Source organism: Podarcis pityusensis (genome assembly GCF_964106645.2).
Source record: "Podarcis pityusensis genome assembly, chromosome: 9".
Classification (NCBI taxonomy): Eukaryota; Metazoa; Chordata; class Lepidosauria; order Squamata; family Lacertidae; genus Podarcis; species Podarcis pityusensis.
Window position 1 is genome coordinate 5,450,986 of NC_138034.1, and position 19,185 is coordinate 5,470,170.

At 48.6% G+C, this 19,185-nt stretch overlaps 3 protein-coding genes across 10 annotated transcripts in view; 1 reads left to right on the forward strand and 2 right to left on the reverse strand.

Annotated features, from left to right (window-relative positions):
* The window catches only part of CRMP1 (collapsin response mediator protein 1), a 36,555-nt gene extending 33,266 nt beyond the window's left edge, over positions 1-3,289 (forward strand). For both annotated transcript variants that reach the window (XM_081019967.1, XM_081019968.1), the window contains exons 13-14: positions 1,498-1,663; positions 2,310-3,289. In XM_081019967.1, coding sequence (XP_080876093.1) covers positions 1,498-1,663; positions 2,310-2,401 — 258 coding nt within the window. In that variant the 3' untranslated portion in view covers positions 2,402-3,289. The remainder of the gene's footprint in view (positions 1-1,497; positions 1,664-2,309) is intronic.
* WFS1 (wolframin ER transmembrane glycoprotein) overlaps positions 1-19,185 on the reverse strand; it is a 198,981-nt gene that overhangs the window by 164,046 nt on the left and 15,750 nt on the right. The gene's annotated exons all lie outside the window — the stretch shown is intronic.
* PRMT8 (protein arginine methyltransferase 8) overlaps positions 5,462-19,185 on the reverse strand; it is a gene marked incomplete at its 5' end in the record, with an annotated part of 31,359 nt that continues 17,635 nt past the window's right edge. For 4 of the 7 annotated variants that reach the window (XM_081020094.1, XM_081020093.1, XM_081020092.1 and 1 more), the window contains 3 exons: positions 6,381-7,403; positions 8,762-8,883; positions 9,330-9,480. In XM_081020094.1, the coding sequence (XP_080876220.1) occupies positions 7,179-7,403; positions 8,762-8,883; positions 9,330-9,480 (498 nt within the window). In that variant the 3' untranslated portion in view covers positions 6,381-7,178. The other 3 variants (XM_081020097.1, XM_081020095.1, XM_081020096.1) reach the window with 2 other exon arrangements.

Below are 19,185 nucleotides of genomic sequence, written 5' to 3' on the forward strand. Positions count from 1 at the left end.
AGGGAGGTTTGCCAGTGGTGCTTCCAAGATCCTGTATGATGGAATGTGAGCCCTAGATAACTGAAGTATTTAATCTGTTCAAGGTTATGGCCATCCAGCACCCATTTAGACCGGGATAAGCTTCTTTCGAATACTAAAATTTTAGATTTTTCATAATTAATGGATAAACCATTTCCAGAACAGTAATCAGAAAACTTCCTCAGCAGATATTTAAAACCCGGGCTGGAATGTGAGATGATGGCCGCGTCATCCGCATATAACAACAAGGGGGTCCTTCTCATTCCTATTTTTGGGAAGGTGCCCATCTGGGTCCATTAAGCTCTCTTCTAGGTCATTTAAGAATAGGCAAAACAGTGTGGGGGCCAAAATGCATCCCTGTCTCACCCCCCTAGTCATCCTGATACTGTTCGATAACAGTCCCTGCCGACCGCATCGGACCTGCAGTTTGGTTCCATTGTACAGGGCTTTTATAAGAAAGAGGAGTCGTTTGTCCTGCAAAATCAGATTTAATTTGGACCATAGCTGGGATCTGGGGATGGAATCGAACACTGATTTCAGATCCATGAAGGCCACGAAGAGTTTACCCTGTAGAGGCCTGGTGTACTTCTTGGCTAGGAAGGACAGCATTAGACAGTGGTCTGATGTTGAATGGTTCTCACGAAAGGCTGCCTGGGCTTCAGATAGTATATTATGTTCATTTAGAAAAATTGTCAGTTTGCTACTGAGGAATCGGGCATACAGCTTCCCAATTATTGAAAGGAGGCTAATTGGCCTATAATTGGAGGGTACGTTTGGGTGGCCTCTCTTAAAGATTGGAACTACTATAGCATGTTTCCAGTTATATGGTACTTTGCCCGAGTTATTTACTACCGTAAAAAGTTCTGCCAGAAGCGGAGCCCACCAGTGCTGGTTTGATGTAATCAATTCCACTGGGATAAAGTCTTTCCCCGGAGCCTTTCCACTCTTCATATTCCCAATTAATGGATGGACTTCCTCCACAGTAACCAGCCTCCAATGAGGGAGCAGTGACAATTCTGACTGGCATTATTGTCAGTGCCCACTTTGTCTTCCCTTCTTAGCAGAAGATGGAAGGAGCTTCTCTCTGTGACCAATCACAGTGCCAGTAGGGGAGAGGGGCAGGCTTTCACCACTTTGTGGTCCTTTTTGAGATGTGGCTTTTTGAGATGTGTCAGCCATTTTGTGACTAGTGCCCACTGCACCTTTTCAAAATGCCAAAGGGGCCTTCTGGCCCAATCAGGCTGGCAACCCTTTCTTAGATTGCATGGTACTTCACTTTTAGGTGCTTAGAAAATACTAAATCTTACGATGTGCAAATCTCCCCACTTTGGGAACAGAAGATGGAAGTGATGATGGAGGAAGCAGGACTCATCAACCTTGCTCTGTTGCATACATTTTTGCACTGATCTTATGTGTGAGACGGGTGGGTCAAATGCCAGGCCACTGAAATGTAATTGCATTTCTGTTTGTGATATGCAGGTAACAGAATTGCAAGGTGTCTCCAGAGGAATGTATGATGGGCCAGTCTATGAAGTTCCAGCAACACCAAAATATGCAACTCCTGCACCTTCCACTAAATCGTCTCCTGCCAAAAACCAGCCCCCACCAATCAGGAACCTCCATCAATCTAACTTTAGCTTATCAGGTGTGACAAACTATCAGTATCAGCAACCTCTTTTTTTTTGAAAACAGGGTCCACTGCAGAGAATTGCTTAGTACAATTGCTTAGTCCATCCATCAGTAATTTAGTAAGGACCAGCATTGATGACTTACTGGCAGAAGGAGTTTTTCAGTGTAAGGGGAAGCCCAGAGGGAACTGCAGCCTTGTGATGTGCGGTACATGTCTCTCTGCATTTTCAGTGCTACACCTGCATTCTCAGGTCTGGATAAAGGATGCCCACTCCCAGAAGTCTTGTGTGCAGGTGTAGCTCAAAGACAACTGCACAGAGGAATCCACATTGGTTTTCTGTAGATGGACCCGTGTTTCTACTAGTGCAGTCGGCAAATACCCATTAGGCTTGATGAAAAGTTACAGCAGAGACTTAGGATTCAGTGTCCAATGAAAGTTTGAGCACTGTCGCTTCAGAGTGCCATATCCTAAACATTATGTTGCATGGGTGTACTTTGTAAAATCAGTATTTGTGTGGGTCAGGCCTTATTTTCAGTATAAAAGGGCAAGATGTTTAGCTCATATTAAGCATTTGCAATTACTTGTGCCATTGATTTCTGAGTAAATGAAAGGCTGGAGAAGCTATTAACTCTCACCTTGTTTCTGGATTGCTGTTGCACAGGTGCTCAGGTAGATGATAACAACCCACGTCGCACTGGGCATCGCATTGTTGCGCCTCCTGGTGGTCGCTCCAATATTACTAGTCTTGGATGAACTCAGATGGAAACAGAAACCAAGAATAAAGGCTCATAGGAACAATTATTATTTCCTTTCTATGTCTGTGTTGTTGATCCCACACTTTTATTCGGTACTTGTGTGTGTGTGTGTGTGTGTGTGTGTGTGTGTGTGTGTGACAGGGAATCTCTCCTCCTCCCCAAGAAAAGTGAATAGAAAGAAGTCATCATTGTGTAGCGTGTTTGCTTGGAATAAATTGCCTCACAATTGTGCTTTCATACCTTTGCCACCTTTTAAAGCATGGTGCTTCCATTTCTCCATTAGTGATGGATGCTTTTAGCTTTGTCTCGTAATGACCTGATAGTTCGTTTGCACCCCCCACCCGTTAGCCGTGCTAGAGTAGTTGATGCATGTTACTAAGTTATTGATGCAAGCAGCAGTTTGTGAGTGAGTCCACTTTAGAAAGAACACTTTGCCAATAATTACCACGATGCCAAGGTAAGAAGAAAGACTGGTCATTTTTAAAATATGCAGAATAGGACAGGAGTCTTTCTTTTAATGTTATTTTTTAATTTATTAAATCCCAAGAAACCTCAGTAGAGGAGGGCCTAGTGGCTCTGACCCACTTAGTACATTCCAAGTCTGTGTCTTTGCTTTTAGAAAGAGCCATAATTTCCACATTGTGACGCTGTTGCCATTTTGTTCAGGGGATTTCTACAACTGGCCAGTAGCGCTCACCTTTTGCATGAAATATTTGGTACTTCTAAAGAATTCAATTTGCTGTTGGATTTTTAATGTTTTTGTACAAAGTTTTTTCTCCTTTATAAATCACGTTCATTTTTACTTATTATAATGTATCAGATCTACTAGTTGTGGTTCATTTTTTTTGAATTGAAGGCTTGTGAAATAAAAGAAGATGAAATGAAACGCTTTGCCTCTTTTTGCTTCTAGTTCATAAACAAACTTCTCATTCAGGGGGTAAGCAGAGAGCAGGTCAGGAGCCACAGTGTGGGGAGATGGGTGGGAAGGAAGAACCACTTTAGTCAATACCAAAAGGTTAAAGGACACTTAAGATTGACCTGGTTCCTCATTGCGGAGGCTAGCCACCATCTTCAGAGACCCCTTAATATACATCTGTGAAGACCCCCTGCCCTATGTATTCACCAAAACACTCATTCACTGCAGTACTGAGGAAAACGGGAAGTGGCAGAGGATGGTCACAGGCACTGGGTGCTCCTGAGGTGGACACAGCACCCAGAATGGTAAGGGGGGGGCAGGTAAAGAGGCCCGATTCTTCCACCTTGCAAGCTCACTTTGAAGTGTTGCCAGCCCAACATGCATGGAGGGGAGACTGATGAGGGAAAGGGGCCTGTTCTCCCAGGCGGCCAAACATCCGCCAGCACCACAAGGGGCTGGTGTGGACTGGTGCACCCAGCCCTACTTCAGACGTACATTCTACATCTAAAGGTAAAGGTAAAGTGACCCCCTGACCATTAGGTCCAGTCATGGCCGACTCTGGGGTCGCTTTATTGGCTGAGGGAGCCGGCATACAGCTTCCGGGTCATGTGGCCAGCATGACTAAGCCGCTTCTGGCGAACCAGAGCAGCACACGGAAACGCTGTTTACCTTCCCTGTTTATCTACTTGCACTTTGACGTGCTTTCGAACTGCTAGGTTGGCAGGAGCAGGGACCGAGCAACGGGAGCTCACCCTGTTGCCGGGGGTTTGAACCGCTGACCTTCTGATCGGCAAGTCCTAGGCTCTGTGGTTTAACCCACAGTGCCACCCACGTCCTTCTACATTCTACATCTACTAGCAGGCATATTCCCCACGGCCTTACCGTGCTATGAAGCTGCTCCCTCAGTGGTGGAGGCCTCATCATTGCCAGGGCTCTAGTCCACAAAAGTTGGGTCACGGGCCTCCACCTCATCCCTTTCAGCCTGGAAGGCAGTCAGGCATCAGAGGAGGCTGAGGCTCAACCTTCTTTGCCCCCAGCCTGAGCCACAGAGGCTTCTATGCCCCCCAACACACCCTATGGGGTGGGGGGAAGCACTTGCCTTGCATTGTTGGACCGCTGGGTCCATCTAGACCCCGTTATTACCACCATCATTGTAACAGGGCCTCTGCCCCCAAGAGGACTGACCCTCTAAATTTCAACCAAGGGGGGCACCCAGAAAGGACATGGCATAACAGGAGGCAGGAGGAGACTAGAAAGGTCCTAACTCCTCAGGCCAGCTCTGGTCTCCATGAACAGAGCGGTGTTCCTGCACCTCTACAATCTAAGTTTCCTTTACAACAGCAACCATGAGAGATGCCAAGTTGGAGGAGATGGGGGTTGAGGGAGAGGAAATGGGCCTAGAACCATCACCGTCATCACAGTGAACCTGTGTGGCTGAAGTATTCTCACTTCTAAATTACAAGGCAGGTCATGAACATCAGCCCCCGCAACCATCCTCACACTCCCTTTACTCTGCACCACAGCCTTGCCTCCCGCAAAATCTTAACACGTCATGAAAAAAGCCAGACTCCAGAAGCATCGCCCTTCCTTGCAAACTGTGTGTGCACCTGTGCACAAGTATATTTTATGTCTTGGAATTGAATGTTTTATGGCTGACCAGAGCTCAGTGGCACAACACACATTTGCAAATGTCCCAGGTTGAAACCCAAAGATCCAGGTAGGGCTAGGAAAGACTCCATGAAGGCAACACTGATAAAGCAAGGGTCTGACAATATGCAACTGGTAGCTTCCTATGCGCTTGTGTGGTTGTGTATGAATGCAAGTGTGGGTGTGTGCATGAAGACTGAAGAAGACTGGCTCTCTTTTGCACTGGCGCTGCCCACCTCTGGCACGAGGCAGCTAAAAGGTGAGTTACAATACGTCTCTCTCCCCCCGCCCCTGCACTACACTGCTGAAAGCTTTTGCCAACCACAGAAAGCTATCTAAATTGAAAGCACGGGGCGTTTCAGCAGTGGATCTGCTTGTGGGTAAGCAGACTGCTATTTGTGGTTAAAGGAAGATTTTCCAACCTGCACCAAGGAATGCAGAATTCTGCATTCTATATCAATCAGGCAAGGGAAAAATAAAGAAGGAGTTGATGAATAAATAAAAAGCTTTTGTTTATTTATTTTTGTTTATTCTTATGTTTTGTTTTTTCTTGTTTACAGCAAGAAAGGAACACACCATTTCATAAAGCTTCAGTCTGCACGTTTTGGGACGGTTCCATACAACTCATCACAATGCAAACGACAATTCCAACGTCCCGCGTTGCCACTGCTGCAGTTGAACCAGGAACCAAAACCCACTTTTACAGACAGAGAAATAGAACAAACACTGTATTCATAAAATAATGGTGCTTATTTGTTTTAAATCAACTCCTAGCTTGTACTAACAAGTTCAAGCATTTTTCAGAAAGTACAGTAAACAGGTAAGAAAGATTGCTCGCTTCATTAAAAGATTTTGCCCATGTCTATCCTGCTGGTTCCAGCAGAATGTGTGTTCAGGATTGCAATTTCAAAGTTTTCTCAGCTAGCTGGAACGGAAACAAATCCAATTCAGAGACTAATGTTCTATACCTTATTAATATAACTCTGTCATCTATGCACAACAATGTCGTAAAAGATCTTTTCAGTAAGAAAAAATACATATAGCATGCAAAGCTTGGAAGAATCTTACTCATAGTAAGTTATACGACTAGTGGGCTGTGGGTTCTGTTTGTTTTGACAAAGAGGGTTGTTTACTGTAGTCTAGACAGAAACTATATCCATACATTCATGTTAGCGATCCACAGCCGGTGCTTTGTGCTGTAAGGACTTTTCAGCTATTCAGTTCAGGTAGTTTGAAAATCTGGAAGCGATTGTTCCCAGCTTGAGATGTGCAGACCAGACCAGGAATTGCTGCTCTCTTCTTCTCTTGTGAAGACAGTTGCTTATTAGCGCATTTTATAGGAATTAGATACAGAAATTTCACAGAGCTGCCCTTTGAAATCCAAATCTACTGTGAAATCCAAGTCACGCTGTAATGCAGATTAAGAATAATTTTTGTGTGGCATAGGACTATATCTTAGCACTTGGAAGGTTCTGCTTCAAAGACTCCTCCTTTCTTAAATTCAGTAGGTGACTTAGCCAAAAAACAAAGACAAAAACCAAAATCCTAGCCCTTTTCTGAATACAGGGAAACGTATCTGGGGGTCTTCAGCATGTGACTCAGCTTGTGCCCCCCACTTCCATCCTTCAAGTACTTAGCAGGAACAATTTATGCAGAGTTATGAAAATATTTACGCCCCCATGATCTATAAATAACATAGCGTGGGAACGTAACTTAATATAAAAGCAGCTGACCAAATCACACAATGAACAGTACATACTAAGATACACCATCAAACAAATATTATCTCACAACTAATGTAAGGTACAGAAGTATTGGGGTAGACGAATGTTTCTGTTTTGGAGGTGGTGCAGAATTCTTTCATGGAATTCCTATTAGCTGTCCCTCAAGGCACCTCTTTTAAAGGCAGAAACAGGATTGCTTTCTATAGAAACTTTTGCTCGTGTTATACTTGCTTTGCACTGGCTGAAGTTGGTATGTGTGAATGGTTCTCGCCTGCTCCCCCTGCCTCCCAACACTTTCAAGAACAACTCCAGACTTCAGCCCCAAACTCTTGGGTAAACTCTGTTTGAACCACCCTGTATGCTTATGGGATTAATATGGAAGTTAATCCACTTTCTCTTCTACCAAAGTTAAACAGTTTTTCAAAGAAGGAATAAATGTTTATTCTAAATGATAAGACATTTATTCAATCAGATAAATGTAATAATCGTTATCCTATTTGCTGCCCTTTATATAAAATGGCATTTGGTTTGGAGCAATACTTTACTACAGCTCCTTTGAGAAAATCAGTTTTATGGCTTTGGTGTATGTACTCTGTAGGAAGTTGTATTTGTGAGTCCAGTGAAGTTGAGGATATCTCACTGCTCCTTGTTTGAGTCCCCAAGGTATAAATTTTGCACCCATGTCCTCTGCCTCCTGTCAAACAGATACGCCGCTGGAACATATAAGTACATTGCTAGAAAACAGTGACATTTCTATTACCATCCAGATTGCAAAATGTGTTCTGTCTGCTAGAAAATTAAGAGCCAGACATAAAAAAAAACTTAGTGGAGTGAATGGTATGCTTGTAGTATCTAGGCCAGTGGTGTCCAAACTTTTTTCAAAGAGGGCCAGATTTGATAGTTGTTGAGCTTTTCTATGATTTTACCCCAAAGTTGTTGACTGGTGGGCTGGATTAGGCCCCTGAAATGGACTTTGGACATGCCTGATCTAGGCACAAATTTATATGGTCAGTGTCCCTTTACTTCGTGTCTTGATTGATGGAATATGCTAAACTGAACTGTATTTTCAAATGTATTTTATCTTGAATCGTGGTGGCCTATGGGTTTGAACAATAAAATGTTTAATTAAAAAACATAAAATGTATGGGCAAATAAATAAGTCTTAAGCTGGTGCCAAAATGTTAAGGATGTTGGTGTTGTGTCTTTTACGGGAGAGCATCTGGCAGATTGGGGTGGGGGGCATCATGGAGAAGCCTCTACCCTGGTAACTCAGAAGGTATTTTGCTTCTGGAAGTAAGGAGCACAAAGAGCATTTCTACATAATTAGGGCCAGCTCGGCCATTAGGCATACTGAGGCAGCTGCCTTAGGCAGCAGAAGCCCCAAGGCAAGAGCTCTGCAGGCACAGATGCACCACTGGTAGCAGTGATGATTTGGGCTGAAGCCACGCAAGATTGTGTGCAAGATCTCACCCCCCAAAAGTGCGGAAGCGGCAGGGCGGGCAGAGAAGCAGCAACAAGTATGGTGGTGGCAGGAGTGGCAAGGCAGGGAAAGGCAGCTCCATAATTCTGCATTCTGACCTCGCATGTATCTGTGTTTACATCTGCCAATTCTTTTCTTCCCCCCTCTTTTTCTGTTGGAATGGATCTGAAGGGAGAGGTTGCAGCTGCCGGCAGCCATTGCAGGAGGAAGAGGTGGCCATGTGATCAGAGTTGAGGTAGAGCAATTATTCCAATACTTCTACGTTCTCCACTGAACTTAATGCGCCCTGCTTTTGGAGAAGGATTGCACTGTGAAATAATAGCTTTGTAACATGGTGGTTTTTGGTTAACCAGAACAACTGACAGATCTTGAAACCTGATTGGATGTTGAAAAAAATCAGATCCATTTTTTAAATATGATCTACTAAAGTGTCAAAAGTCAAATCAGACAATCAAAAATGATTGCGTCCTGAGGCAGTTTCAGGTACTTTTCGACAAATGTCCTTGAACAAATGTTTCAGAAATACCTGTCCCAGACACCCATAGGTTCCTAAGCTGATCATCTAAATTCAGTTACGTGAACCCAACTTACCACATTTTTTTCATTTGGCTTTATGGATATACTTCCGTAGAGTTCTTCACCCCTTCTTACAGTTAGGTAGTCCTCCAGGTAGAAGACAGTTTGCTTCCAGTGGGTGTAAGGGGCATCTGGTGCTAGAAAAGGAGACAGATTATATGCAAGAAATTCCCCACCAATCTAATATTGTTTATATTTACACCAATGAAATGGAGATGATTTAACAAAGTATCTTCACACTGGCATTATTGTCGGGTGATTCCATGGTGAACAATGTAACATTTGTAAATTTCTTTACATAATAGTTTGTGTTTTAGCTAACGTTATTTAACTCCTATGCCATTAATGTCACTTAATGTTATTAAAATATTTGTTAATTGCCCTGATCTTCCCTACAAAAATAATCAAGAAGCACACCACAATAATCCTTTCCTTTTATTGTGTTTTAAAATATGTTACTAATGTGATCATTTTCTAAACTCAAGAATTTGTCCCTTAAAACCCCACTCAGCGTTATCACGTTTCTGACCCTGATGTCTGTAATTGGAGACAGAACCCACATGAAGCCAAAGAAAGAACTTACCTGTAGAAAACCCTATTTTCTTGTGGCACTTTGTAAATTCTATATTAAAGTAAGTAACCAAGGCGTGAATGTAGTCATTGCGCTGAATTTGGAGGCAAAAGGCAGAGGTAAACACCAGGTCCTCAGTCTTCACTGTATAAATATCCACTTCCTGTATTGTTGGGGGTTGCAGAAGGAGAAGAGAGAAGCCATAGAAAACATCAATATAAAATACCAGGGCTAGGCAGTTTATATTACCTAGGTAAGCAAGTCTGCTTGTCTAACTAGAATGATCTCCTGTATCCGGCCTGTTATATCTCTGGTGAAGTTGCCCTTGCATTCCTTGCCCAAACCCCTCATGCAAACACAACCTCTTGCATCTGCCCTGATGGGAGTCCTCGACTGGAACCTGCCTGGAAAGTGGCACCTTCTCTGTCCAAACTAATGTTGCCAAAACTTCCTCTGCCACCCTGGGTTGCTGCAACGGTACCTCGATTAGGTCCACTGCTTACAAAAGGTCTATAACAGGCTTCCTCAACCTCAGCCCTCCAGATGTTTTTGCCTACAACTCCCATGATCCCTAGCTAGCAGGACCAGGGACGATAGGAATTATAGTCTCAAAACATCTGGAGGGCCGAGGTTGGAGGAGCCTGGTCTATAACTTCCCCTTCCTGGGAACCCTCCAGCAGGGAGTGGTACAACAGGCAATTGTTTGCAAAACCCCTTGGAACTCGCTGCAAAGAAGCAGAGCAGACAGAGGAAAGTAACACCCACAATGAACACCTTTTAATTTTCAAAAGAAATTTTGTTGTGTTTTTTTAAATGATATTTATTAAAGTTTCACAAGAAAAGAATCACATTAATAAAAAAAGAAAATTAACAATAAAAAGAAAAATACACAATACAAAATACAAAGGGAAAAAAGAAAAAAACAGTTAAAAACAATTCCGTCTTTTCATCACTTCTTTTACATTTACTTGTTTCCCGGACCTCCTCATACCTCCCTCTTTTGTATTCCAATTCAGTTTGTTAGTCCAGCAATTTCTTTCCCTCCTTTTTAATCCTGATCTTTAATCTTAATATATTATAACATTAAATTTTTACCTATTAAAAACCAATTTTTCCATTCTTTTAACCATTACCTCTAGAAACCACTTAACTTCAATCCGTCATCATTCTAACATTCATTAATTTTACAATATTTCTGTAAGTAGTCTTTAAATTTCTTCCAATCTTCTAATTTTCAAAAGAAATTTTGGGCTAGCCTATTAATATTGCATACTTATCTAATCATACTGAGGTAAAGAAAGGAGGAGGGAAACACACACAAAACTCATTACGCACTTGTCAGAGCTGCTTCCAGATCCTAGCTCACAGAGGATCACGCTAGCCAGCGATCATTAAATAAAAGTCTTTATTGAGTTACAGTTTCCATTCTCAAGCTGCTGCGTGCAACTCTACGTCTCATGGTTAGATCGGCGAAGCTCCATCTGAGTCTCCGCCCTTTGTACACCAACTTAATATCCTAGCCTTGCTCCACCTTTTCCGCCTGACTGTTCTTCTCTGGGTCCCTCTGCCCCCCGGGGTCTCTTCCTTCCGGGATTCCTCTGACGCTGACGCTGACCCCCCTGACTCTTCTCCCTCCTTTCGGCGGGCTTTAGGACCTGGCTCCCTTTCCGGGCTGCCTACTGCGCCACCTTCCTGTGCATTTGAACTTGGTGCGCGCGCCCAACCTTCCACCTTCCGTCTGACCGTTTCTTCGCTCCCCGATGGAGGTGTGGCCACTCCTGACTCGTGCCCTCCCCCCTGTTGTGAGCTGCCAGCGCTTGACCCCTGGCGCCCTTCCTCTTCCCTGCTCTCTGGCGGTGACGCTGGTCCCGATTTCCAACTGCTCCCCTCTGAGTCCCCTCTGGCTCTATCTCCCTGGGGTGTCCCCCTAGGCTCCCCCCTTGCCCTGGCCACTGGTGCTCCTTTCTGTGAATCTTCTGATTCACTGGAAAGACTCGGAGATCTCGGGTCGTCGTCATCACTCATCTTTTCTTCTGCCTCCTCCCCCTCGCTCTCTGTTTCCTCCCTTGCCCTTGCCTCTGCTCCTGAACCCCTGACATCCATCCCCCCCTCGAAGCCCCCTCTTCCCCCCTCCCCTCCTTCCGGTGCGGGATCTGGGTGCTGCTGTGTCAGGGGGACGAATGTCGGATACAGTTCGCTTCCCGTGTCGGGCCGCCATCCGAAGTCTTCCGGTTCTTCCTCCCTGCTCTCGTTGACGACGGTCACCTCCGCTTCCATCTCTGTGCCGCCGTGCTCGAAACCCGGGTCGTCCCCGAAAACGTCCATGTCCGTCTCTCCCTCGTTGCCTTCTGGAGACGTTGCTCGTCCTGGACCCTCCAGCCACCTTCTGCGGAACTGCTCCTCTGGTCGATCATCCCACCAATACGAGGGTTCTGAAGCAGATCCCGAGGGTGACCCCTCCGGGGAACGGGCGTCTCGTGTCGGTTCCTCGTCCGAGTCGAACCCCCGGAACGTGCTGGCTGAAAGCGTGGGCGTGAAAAGCCAGTCGTCGAAAAAGTCTGCTGGCATTGGCCTATGTGGGAAGAGGGCATGAAACTCTTCTTTGAGCAGAGGTTCGTCTAAAGCGTAGCCCGGCACCCAGCTGTTGGCACTGGCCGGGGTGCCCTCCTTGGCGAGAAGGTATTCTACCCCCTCTTCCCCCCATCTGGAGTCCAAAATCTCCGTGACTTCGTTGATGCGCTCCTCCTGTGCCACTCCCCCTTGCCCGGTTCTCTCTCGGAGCGGACCCGGTGCCGTTCCTGGTTCCTGAAACCTGTGAGGTGCCTTGTAGGGAGTGAGCACCGATCTGTGGAACACCGGATGCATTCTGGAACCCTCCGGAAGAGCCAGCCTGAAAGCCACCGGGTTGACCTGTTCTTCGACTTGGTAGGGCCCCAGTTGTTTATGCCCTAGTTTCTTCTTCGCCAACGACCTGGCCGGCACTGCGTGGGCTGCTAACCAGACCCAGTCTCCCACATGGATCTCTTCGCCAACCCTTCTGTGTTTGTCCGCTTGTACCTTGTATGCGTGTTTAGCCAGCTCCAGGTGCCGCCGCAGCTGATCGTGGACCTCCTGCAACTCCGACGCGAACGCATCTGCTGTCTGCGGCTCCCCCTCCCCCATTCTTTCCAGTCCCGGGAAGGTTCTGGGGTGCCTCCCGTTGTTGGCGAAGAACGGCGTGACCCCCGTGGACACGTGCTTCGTGTTGTTGTAGGCGAACTCGGCGAGAGGCAGGTAATCCACCCACGTCGCAGGCTGTTGATTCGCATAACATCTCAGGTACTGCTGCATGATGGCATTGACCCGCTCCGCTTGCCCGTTGGTCTGCGGGTGTCTAGCCGACGCCAGGTTGATCTTGACGTTCAGGAAGCCCATCAGCCTCTGCCAGAAGTTCGAGATGAACTGTCGCCCTCGGTCGGACAGAATAGACCGCGGCAGACCGTGAACCTTGAACACGTGGTCTATGAACAGTTTGGCGGTTTGTTCCGCCGTGGCCACCTTCGCACACGGAATGAAATGTGCCATCTTGGAGAACAAGTCCACCACCACCAGCACAGCCGTCTTGCCCCTCGAGCTGGGCAGATCCGTGACAAAGTCCAGGGCCACTCTCTCCCATGGTTCGAACGGAGTTTGCAGCGGTTCCAGCAGTCCGGCCGGCGGTCTGTGCACTGGTTTGGCCCTCTGGCAGGTGTCACACCTCGCCACGTAGTCCGCGACTTCCCCTCTCATTCCGGGCCACCAGAAGTCTCTGGCTACTAATTCCACCGTCTTCTCCTTGCCAAAGTGCCCGGCAGTGGGCGCGTCGTGCAGCTGCTGCAGTACCTTGGCGCGAAGTTCGTCTCCCGGCACGTAGATGGCCCCTTTACGGATGAGCAAACCATCTCGCAGCTGGAACTCGTCGGTCGCTGCCGTGCCCCTGTGCACCTCTGCCATCTTTGCTTGCGCGAAGGAGTCATCCTGCAACGCTCGTCGCACCGCATCCAGGTCAACTGTCGCCGCCGCGCACGCCCACACTGTCGGTGCGAAGATGTGCATGGCGGCCGCTGGCGTTGCCTCCTCCAGATACTGTGGCTTACGGGAGAGAGCATCCGCCATGATGTTGGTGTCCCCCGGGACATATTCTATTCGGAAGTCGAAATTCGCAAAGAACTCAGCCCAACGTATCTGCCTCTGGTTCAGGAACTGTGCCGTGCGCCAGTGCTCTAGATTCTTGTGGTCCGTGCAGACCTGCACCGTGTGCTTGGCGCCGATCAGGAAGTGCCTCCACGCTTTGAACGCTGCATGAATGGCCAGCAACTCCCTGTCCCAGATGGTGTAGTTCTGTTCGGACTTGCTGAGCTTCCTTGAATAAAACGCTCCCGGCCTCCAAACCCCCTGCGGGTCTTTCTGCAGCAGGACTGCTCCCACGGCTCTGTCTGAAGCGTCTGTCTCCACCCTCATCGGCCTGCTGGGGTTGACATGAAGCAGCTGCTCTTCCGACGCGAAGAGACGCTTGAGTGCCTGAAAGGACTGCTCCGCCTGCTCTGTCCAGATGAACTTCTTTTTCTTGGAGCTGAGCGTATCCGTGATGGCCGCTGTCTGCATCGCAAAGCCTTTGATAAACTTGCGATAGAAGTTCGCGAAGCCGACAAACCGTTGGACCTCCTTCCGGTTGCGTGGGCTTTTCCAATCCAACACTGCTCGGACCTTGGCGCTGTCCATGGCGAGCCCTTTATCAGACAACTTGTAGCCCAGGAAATCCACCTCCGTCACGTCGAATTGGCACTTCTCCAGCTTGGCGTAAAGCCTATGTTGCTGTAGCCTGCTCAGCACTTCCTTGACGTGTCTGTCATGCTCCTGCTGCGATTCCGAAAAGATCAGGATGTCATCCAAGAAACAGACGCACGTCTTGTAGAGGAGCCCCGCCAACACGTGATGCATGAAAGCTTGAAAAACGTGGGAGCCATTTTGCAATCCAAAAGGCATAACTCTATATTCGTAGGTGCCCAGGGGCGTGAACATGGCTGTCTTCCACTCATCTCCTTCCCGCATGCGAATGAGGTTGTATGCCCCTCGCAGGTCCAACTTGGTGAACACTCTGCCCTTCCGTACCTTTGCGAGGAGGTCGTCGATTCGGGGCATGGGGAAGTCCGATGGCTTGGTCACACTGTTCAAGATGCGAAAGTCCACTACAAGTCTTTTTTGGGGCGTGTCCCGCTTCTTAACAAAGAATACCGGACTGCCCCCCGCTGCCTTGGACTCTCGGATGAAACCGCGCTCCAAATTATGATCTATGAACTCTTTGAGTTCCTGCAGTTCGTCCTCAGACATGGAATACAGCTTCCCTTTGGGCAGCGCCGCCCCCGGCAGCAGGTCAATTTTGCAGTCATATGGTCTGTGGGGGGGTAGCCTGTCTGCCTCCTTCTCGCAGAAAACCTCCAAAAATTCCGCGTACTTGTGGGGAACCGCTTGCAGCGTGCCTAGCTGCAGCTGTGACTCCTCTTCCCCTCCTTCCTGCCTGGGCACGATGCAGTGTTCAGCGCAAAAGGAAGAGCCGAAGGTCAGCTGCCTCTGGTACCAAGCCAGCGTCGGGCTGTGCTTGTCCAGCCAACTCATGCCCAATACAATGGGCGTGTCCGATAGTTGAGTGACATTGAAGCTGATGATTTCCCTGTGATTCCCAAGTCGCATCACCATTGGTGGCGTCTGCTTCACCACTTGCCCCCCTAGCAGCTCCCTGCCATCCACCGTGACAACCTGCAGGGGCAGCGTGGCAGGCAGCAACTGTATAGCGTGCCGGTCGACAAAGTCCTGCCCTATAAAGTCCGCATTGCTTCCGGAGTCAATGGTGATTGGCACGTCCATGGTGATTCCATTGGGCAGCTGGAGCGACGCGGTGAGCTTCACTACCGGTTTGGGCGGGAGGGGGTCCATGGGCTGTAAAATCTCTGGGGACTGCTTCACTGACACGTCTGGCTGGGCCCCAGTGCCTCTTCTTCCAACCAGACTCCTTCGTTTCCCTGCTGTGGTTGTCCTTGCTGCGTTGCTGCAGTTACCATTGCTGAGGCTGCAGTGTGCTTGTGGAGCCTCTGGGGACACTCTTTCGCCATATGCTGTGGATCATCGCAGATGTAACACTTCCTGTTCCCTCTAGGAGGCTTCGCTTTCACTGCTGCCGGTGCTAGGGCTCTGGCTGCTGACTGAGCCCTTGCACCTCCAACCTCCATAGGTTCCGCTCCTCCTCCTGGCGGAGGCGTGGATTGCGCACGCGCTGCTTCTCTGGGAAGGAAGGAGGAGCCCCTGGCTGGTTCGCGCCCTCCACGCCCTTCGTCCCTGCTCCACGGACGTCCTTCCAGCCGCACCCCCACCGCCAGCGCCCTCTGAACGATCTCCTGCGTGGTCCGGGGTCTCTCCCCCCTCGCAATTTCATCTTTAACCGAGCCGTGCAATCCCTCCCAAAACAGGTCTCTTACAGGAGCCGAATCTCTGTCCCATTCCAGGGCACTGACCAAAGCGAAAAAGCGGGCATGGTACTGCCTTACGCTGGCCCTCCCTTGCTTCAGTCCATGTATCTCCTGCCGAGCAAGATCCACGTCAATGCTTGATAAAAAGCACCCATCCATCGCTTTAATAAAGGCATCCGCATTTTGGAGCGCCGGATCCTTATCTCTCCACAAATTGCGCAGCCATGCTTTAGCATCTCCATGCAAATGGGACATGATGAATCCCACTTTCTCTTGCTCATCTCTAAAGTCTTTGTTCAGCAGTTGCAGTGCACACATTACATCTGCTCTAAAGTTGGGGTACTGTTGCAAATTCCCATCGAAGTGAGAGACCAGACCGCCTGTTCGTCTCCCCAACCCAATCCCCTCCGGTTTGGGTGTCAGTTGCCCTTGCTTCGTAAGCACTTCCAACCTGACCTGGAGATCCCTGTAGGCGGCAGCTGCGTCCTCCTCTCTCTTCCTGGATGCAAGAGCCTCGGCATTCAGTCGTGTCACTGCTTCTCTGAGTTCCACTATCTGCTGTTCGGCCGTCATGTTGTCTGCCGTTCGTGAGCTCGCTAGTAGGCACCCGCTTTCTCTCCTCTCCGCGAGGACGTAGATGCCCACAATTTAGAGATGGAGCTTACTGTCAGAGCTGCTTCCAGATCCTAGCTCACAGAGGATCACGCTAGCCAGCGATCATTAAATAAAAGTCTTTATTGAGTTACAGTTTCCATTCTCAAGCTGCTGCGTGCAACTCTACGTCTCATGGTTAGATCGGCGAAGCTCCATCTGAGTCTCCGCCCTTTGTACACCAACTTAATATCCTAGCCTTGCTCCACCTTTTCCGCCTGACTGTTCTTCTCTGGGTCCCTCTGCCCCCCGGGGTCTCTTCCTTCCGGGATTCCTCTGACGCTGACCCCCCTGACTCTTCTCCCTCCTTTCGGCGGGCTTTAGGACCTGGCTCCCTTTCCGGGCTGCCTACTGCGCCACCTTCCTGTGCATTTGAACTTGGTGCGCGCGCCCAACCTTCCACCTTCCGTCTGACCGTTTCTTCGCTCCCCGATGGAGGTGTGGCCACTCCTGACTCGTGCCCTCCCCCCTGTTGTGAGCTGCCAGCGCTTGACCCCTGGCGCCCTTCCTCTTCCCTGCTCTCTGGCGGTGACGCTGGTCCCGATTTCCAACTGCTCCCCTCTGAGTCCCCTCTGGCTCTATCTCCCTGGGGTGTCCCCCTAGGCTCCCCCCTTGCCCTGGCCACTGGTGCTCCTTTCTGTGAATCTTCTGATTCACTGGAAAGACTCGGAGATCTCGGGTCGTCATCATCACTCATCTTTTCTTCTGCCTCCTCCCCCTCGCTCTCTGTTTCCTCCCTTGCCCTTGCCTCTGCTCCTGAACCCCTGACAGCACTCTTCAAGTGGCAAGGCTGTCCACATGTTACAAACAACACATTCCAGGTTAACAACACATGCCTCAAGCCTGTATTCCCCCACCAGGACTGTTGCAAAGCATGTGTCTGAACGCCCCACAGGTGCGTGTGTCCAGCACTCGTGTGTATTCACACATGCTTCTGAGAAGAATCCCAAAAAATTTACAGAAAGCGAGTGTGACAATTTTGTCACAGAACCCACACAAATGGCAAGTCAAGAAACAGAGTGGGGTAGGTTCTTTGTTGCAGCTAATGGGATGAGTTTCATCCCACTGTTGTGGAGGAAGAATATTGAGCAAAGACACAGTATTCCCATATGGCATTCGGGTGGGAGGACAGTTGTAGCAATGATCCATTACAGCAAGTGTTCCTCTCTTCCCATGCTTACTAGTGTCGGTTGCTGCGCCCTGGCATTCAATAATAATAATAATAATAATAATAATAATAATAATAATAATAATAATTTATACCCCACCCATCTGGCTGGGTTTCCCTAGCCACTCTGGGCGGCTTCCAATATTAAACACAATATTAAAATACAGTAATGCATCAAACATTAAAAGCTTCCCTAAACAGGGCTGCCTTCAGATGTCTTCTAAAAGTCTGGTAGTTGTTGTTCTCTTTGACATCTGGTGGGAGGGCATTCCACAGGGCGGTGCCACTGCCGAGAAGGCCCTCTGCCTGGTTCCCTGTAACTTGGATTCTCACAGTGAGGGGACAGCCAGAAGGCCCTCAGAGCTGGACCTCAGTGGTAGAACGATGGGGGTGGAGATGCTCCTTCAAGACTTGGTGTAGTGAAGTGAAAGTTGCTATTGGCTCTTTGTGCCTGAGTATTGAGGCAGAGTGCATGTTAAATAAAAAGACTTTTGAGTTTTAGCAATGTGAGCAAGTTCTTAGGAGTGATCAAGAGGCAAATTGCTTGCAAAGTCCCCCCCTTTTGTGCCCTTGTGTAATAAACTGCTCTTTCTCCACAGTTCTCCAACACCAGAGTTCCCTCTTGGGAGCTAGGTACATGGACAACATCTGTGTGTACATCACAGTGTGGTGTTTTTGGGTGTTGAGCTACACCACATCCTGACCCCTGCCATTCCCAAGTGGGTGGGATGACAGAAACAGCACGTGGATGTTTCGCCATAACTGTAAAACCCACAAATTTCTCACTGGTGCTTTTGCAATGCTATTAATTACAAATCTCTACAAAAGAAAAGAAAAAACATGCTAAAATAAATTACTGTTGGTAACAGACTAAAATATATCATCACTACAAACTGGTTTCAATGGTACAGCTACAGTAATTCGAATACATAAAAATTCTTCACACGTACAAAGGATTCAATTATGAGCATCTCTAATATAGCAACATCTCTTAAGACTTTATATACATTAATATTAAGCTCCCCAGTAAGCCAAAGGCTCACCAGAATGAAGGGGAAGCTGGCTATAGACATTCAGAAATGGCAAGCTGTCGTGAGGCAGCCAGTGGCGTAGCGTGGGGGGTGCCAGGGGGGCCGGCCGCACCGGGCGCAACATCTGGGGGGGCGCGCTCGCTGCCTCCGGAGTCGCCGAAGAGCCTCGGGCGCAGGCTGTAGCAGAGCCCCATGTCTCGTGGAACCGACGAGCTGTGCGCGCGCCCGGGCTGAAGGCGTCCGGCAGGCAGCGGCTCTCAGCCCCGCGCGTCAGGGCCGCGGAGGACGTGCCAGGCAGCCCCTCCTCACAGCCCCGCCTCCGCTGCTGCTGCTGCAGCTGCTGGGCCATGTTGCATTTTCCTCGCCTCTCTGCCCCCCTCCTCCTCCGGGCAAGCGGCGTGGTTTGGGCGGCAGCGCCAGCAGCAACTCGACTCAGATCGGCAGGTTAGGGGGTTGGGGGGGACGCAAATTACTTGCCTTGCCCCGGGTTAGGGGGCGCAAATTACTTGCCTTGCCCCGGGTGCTGACAACTCACG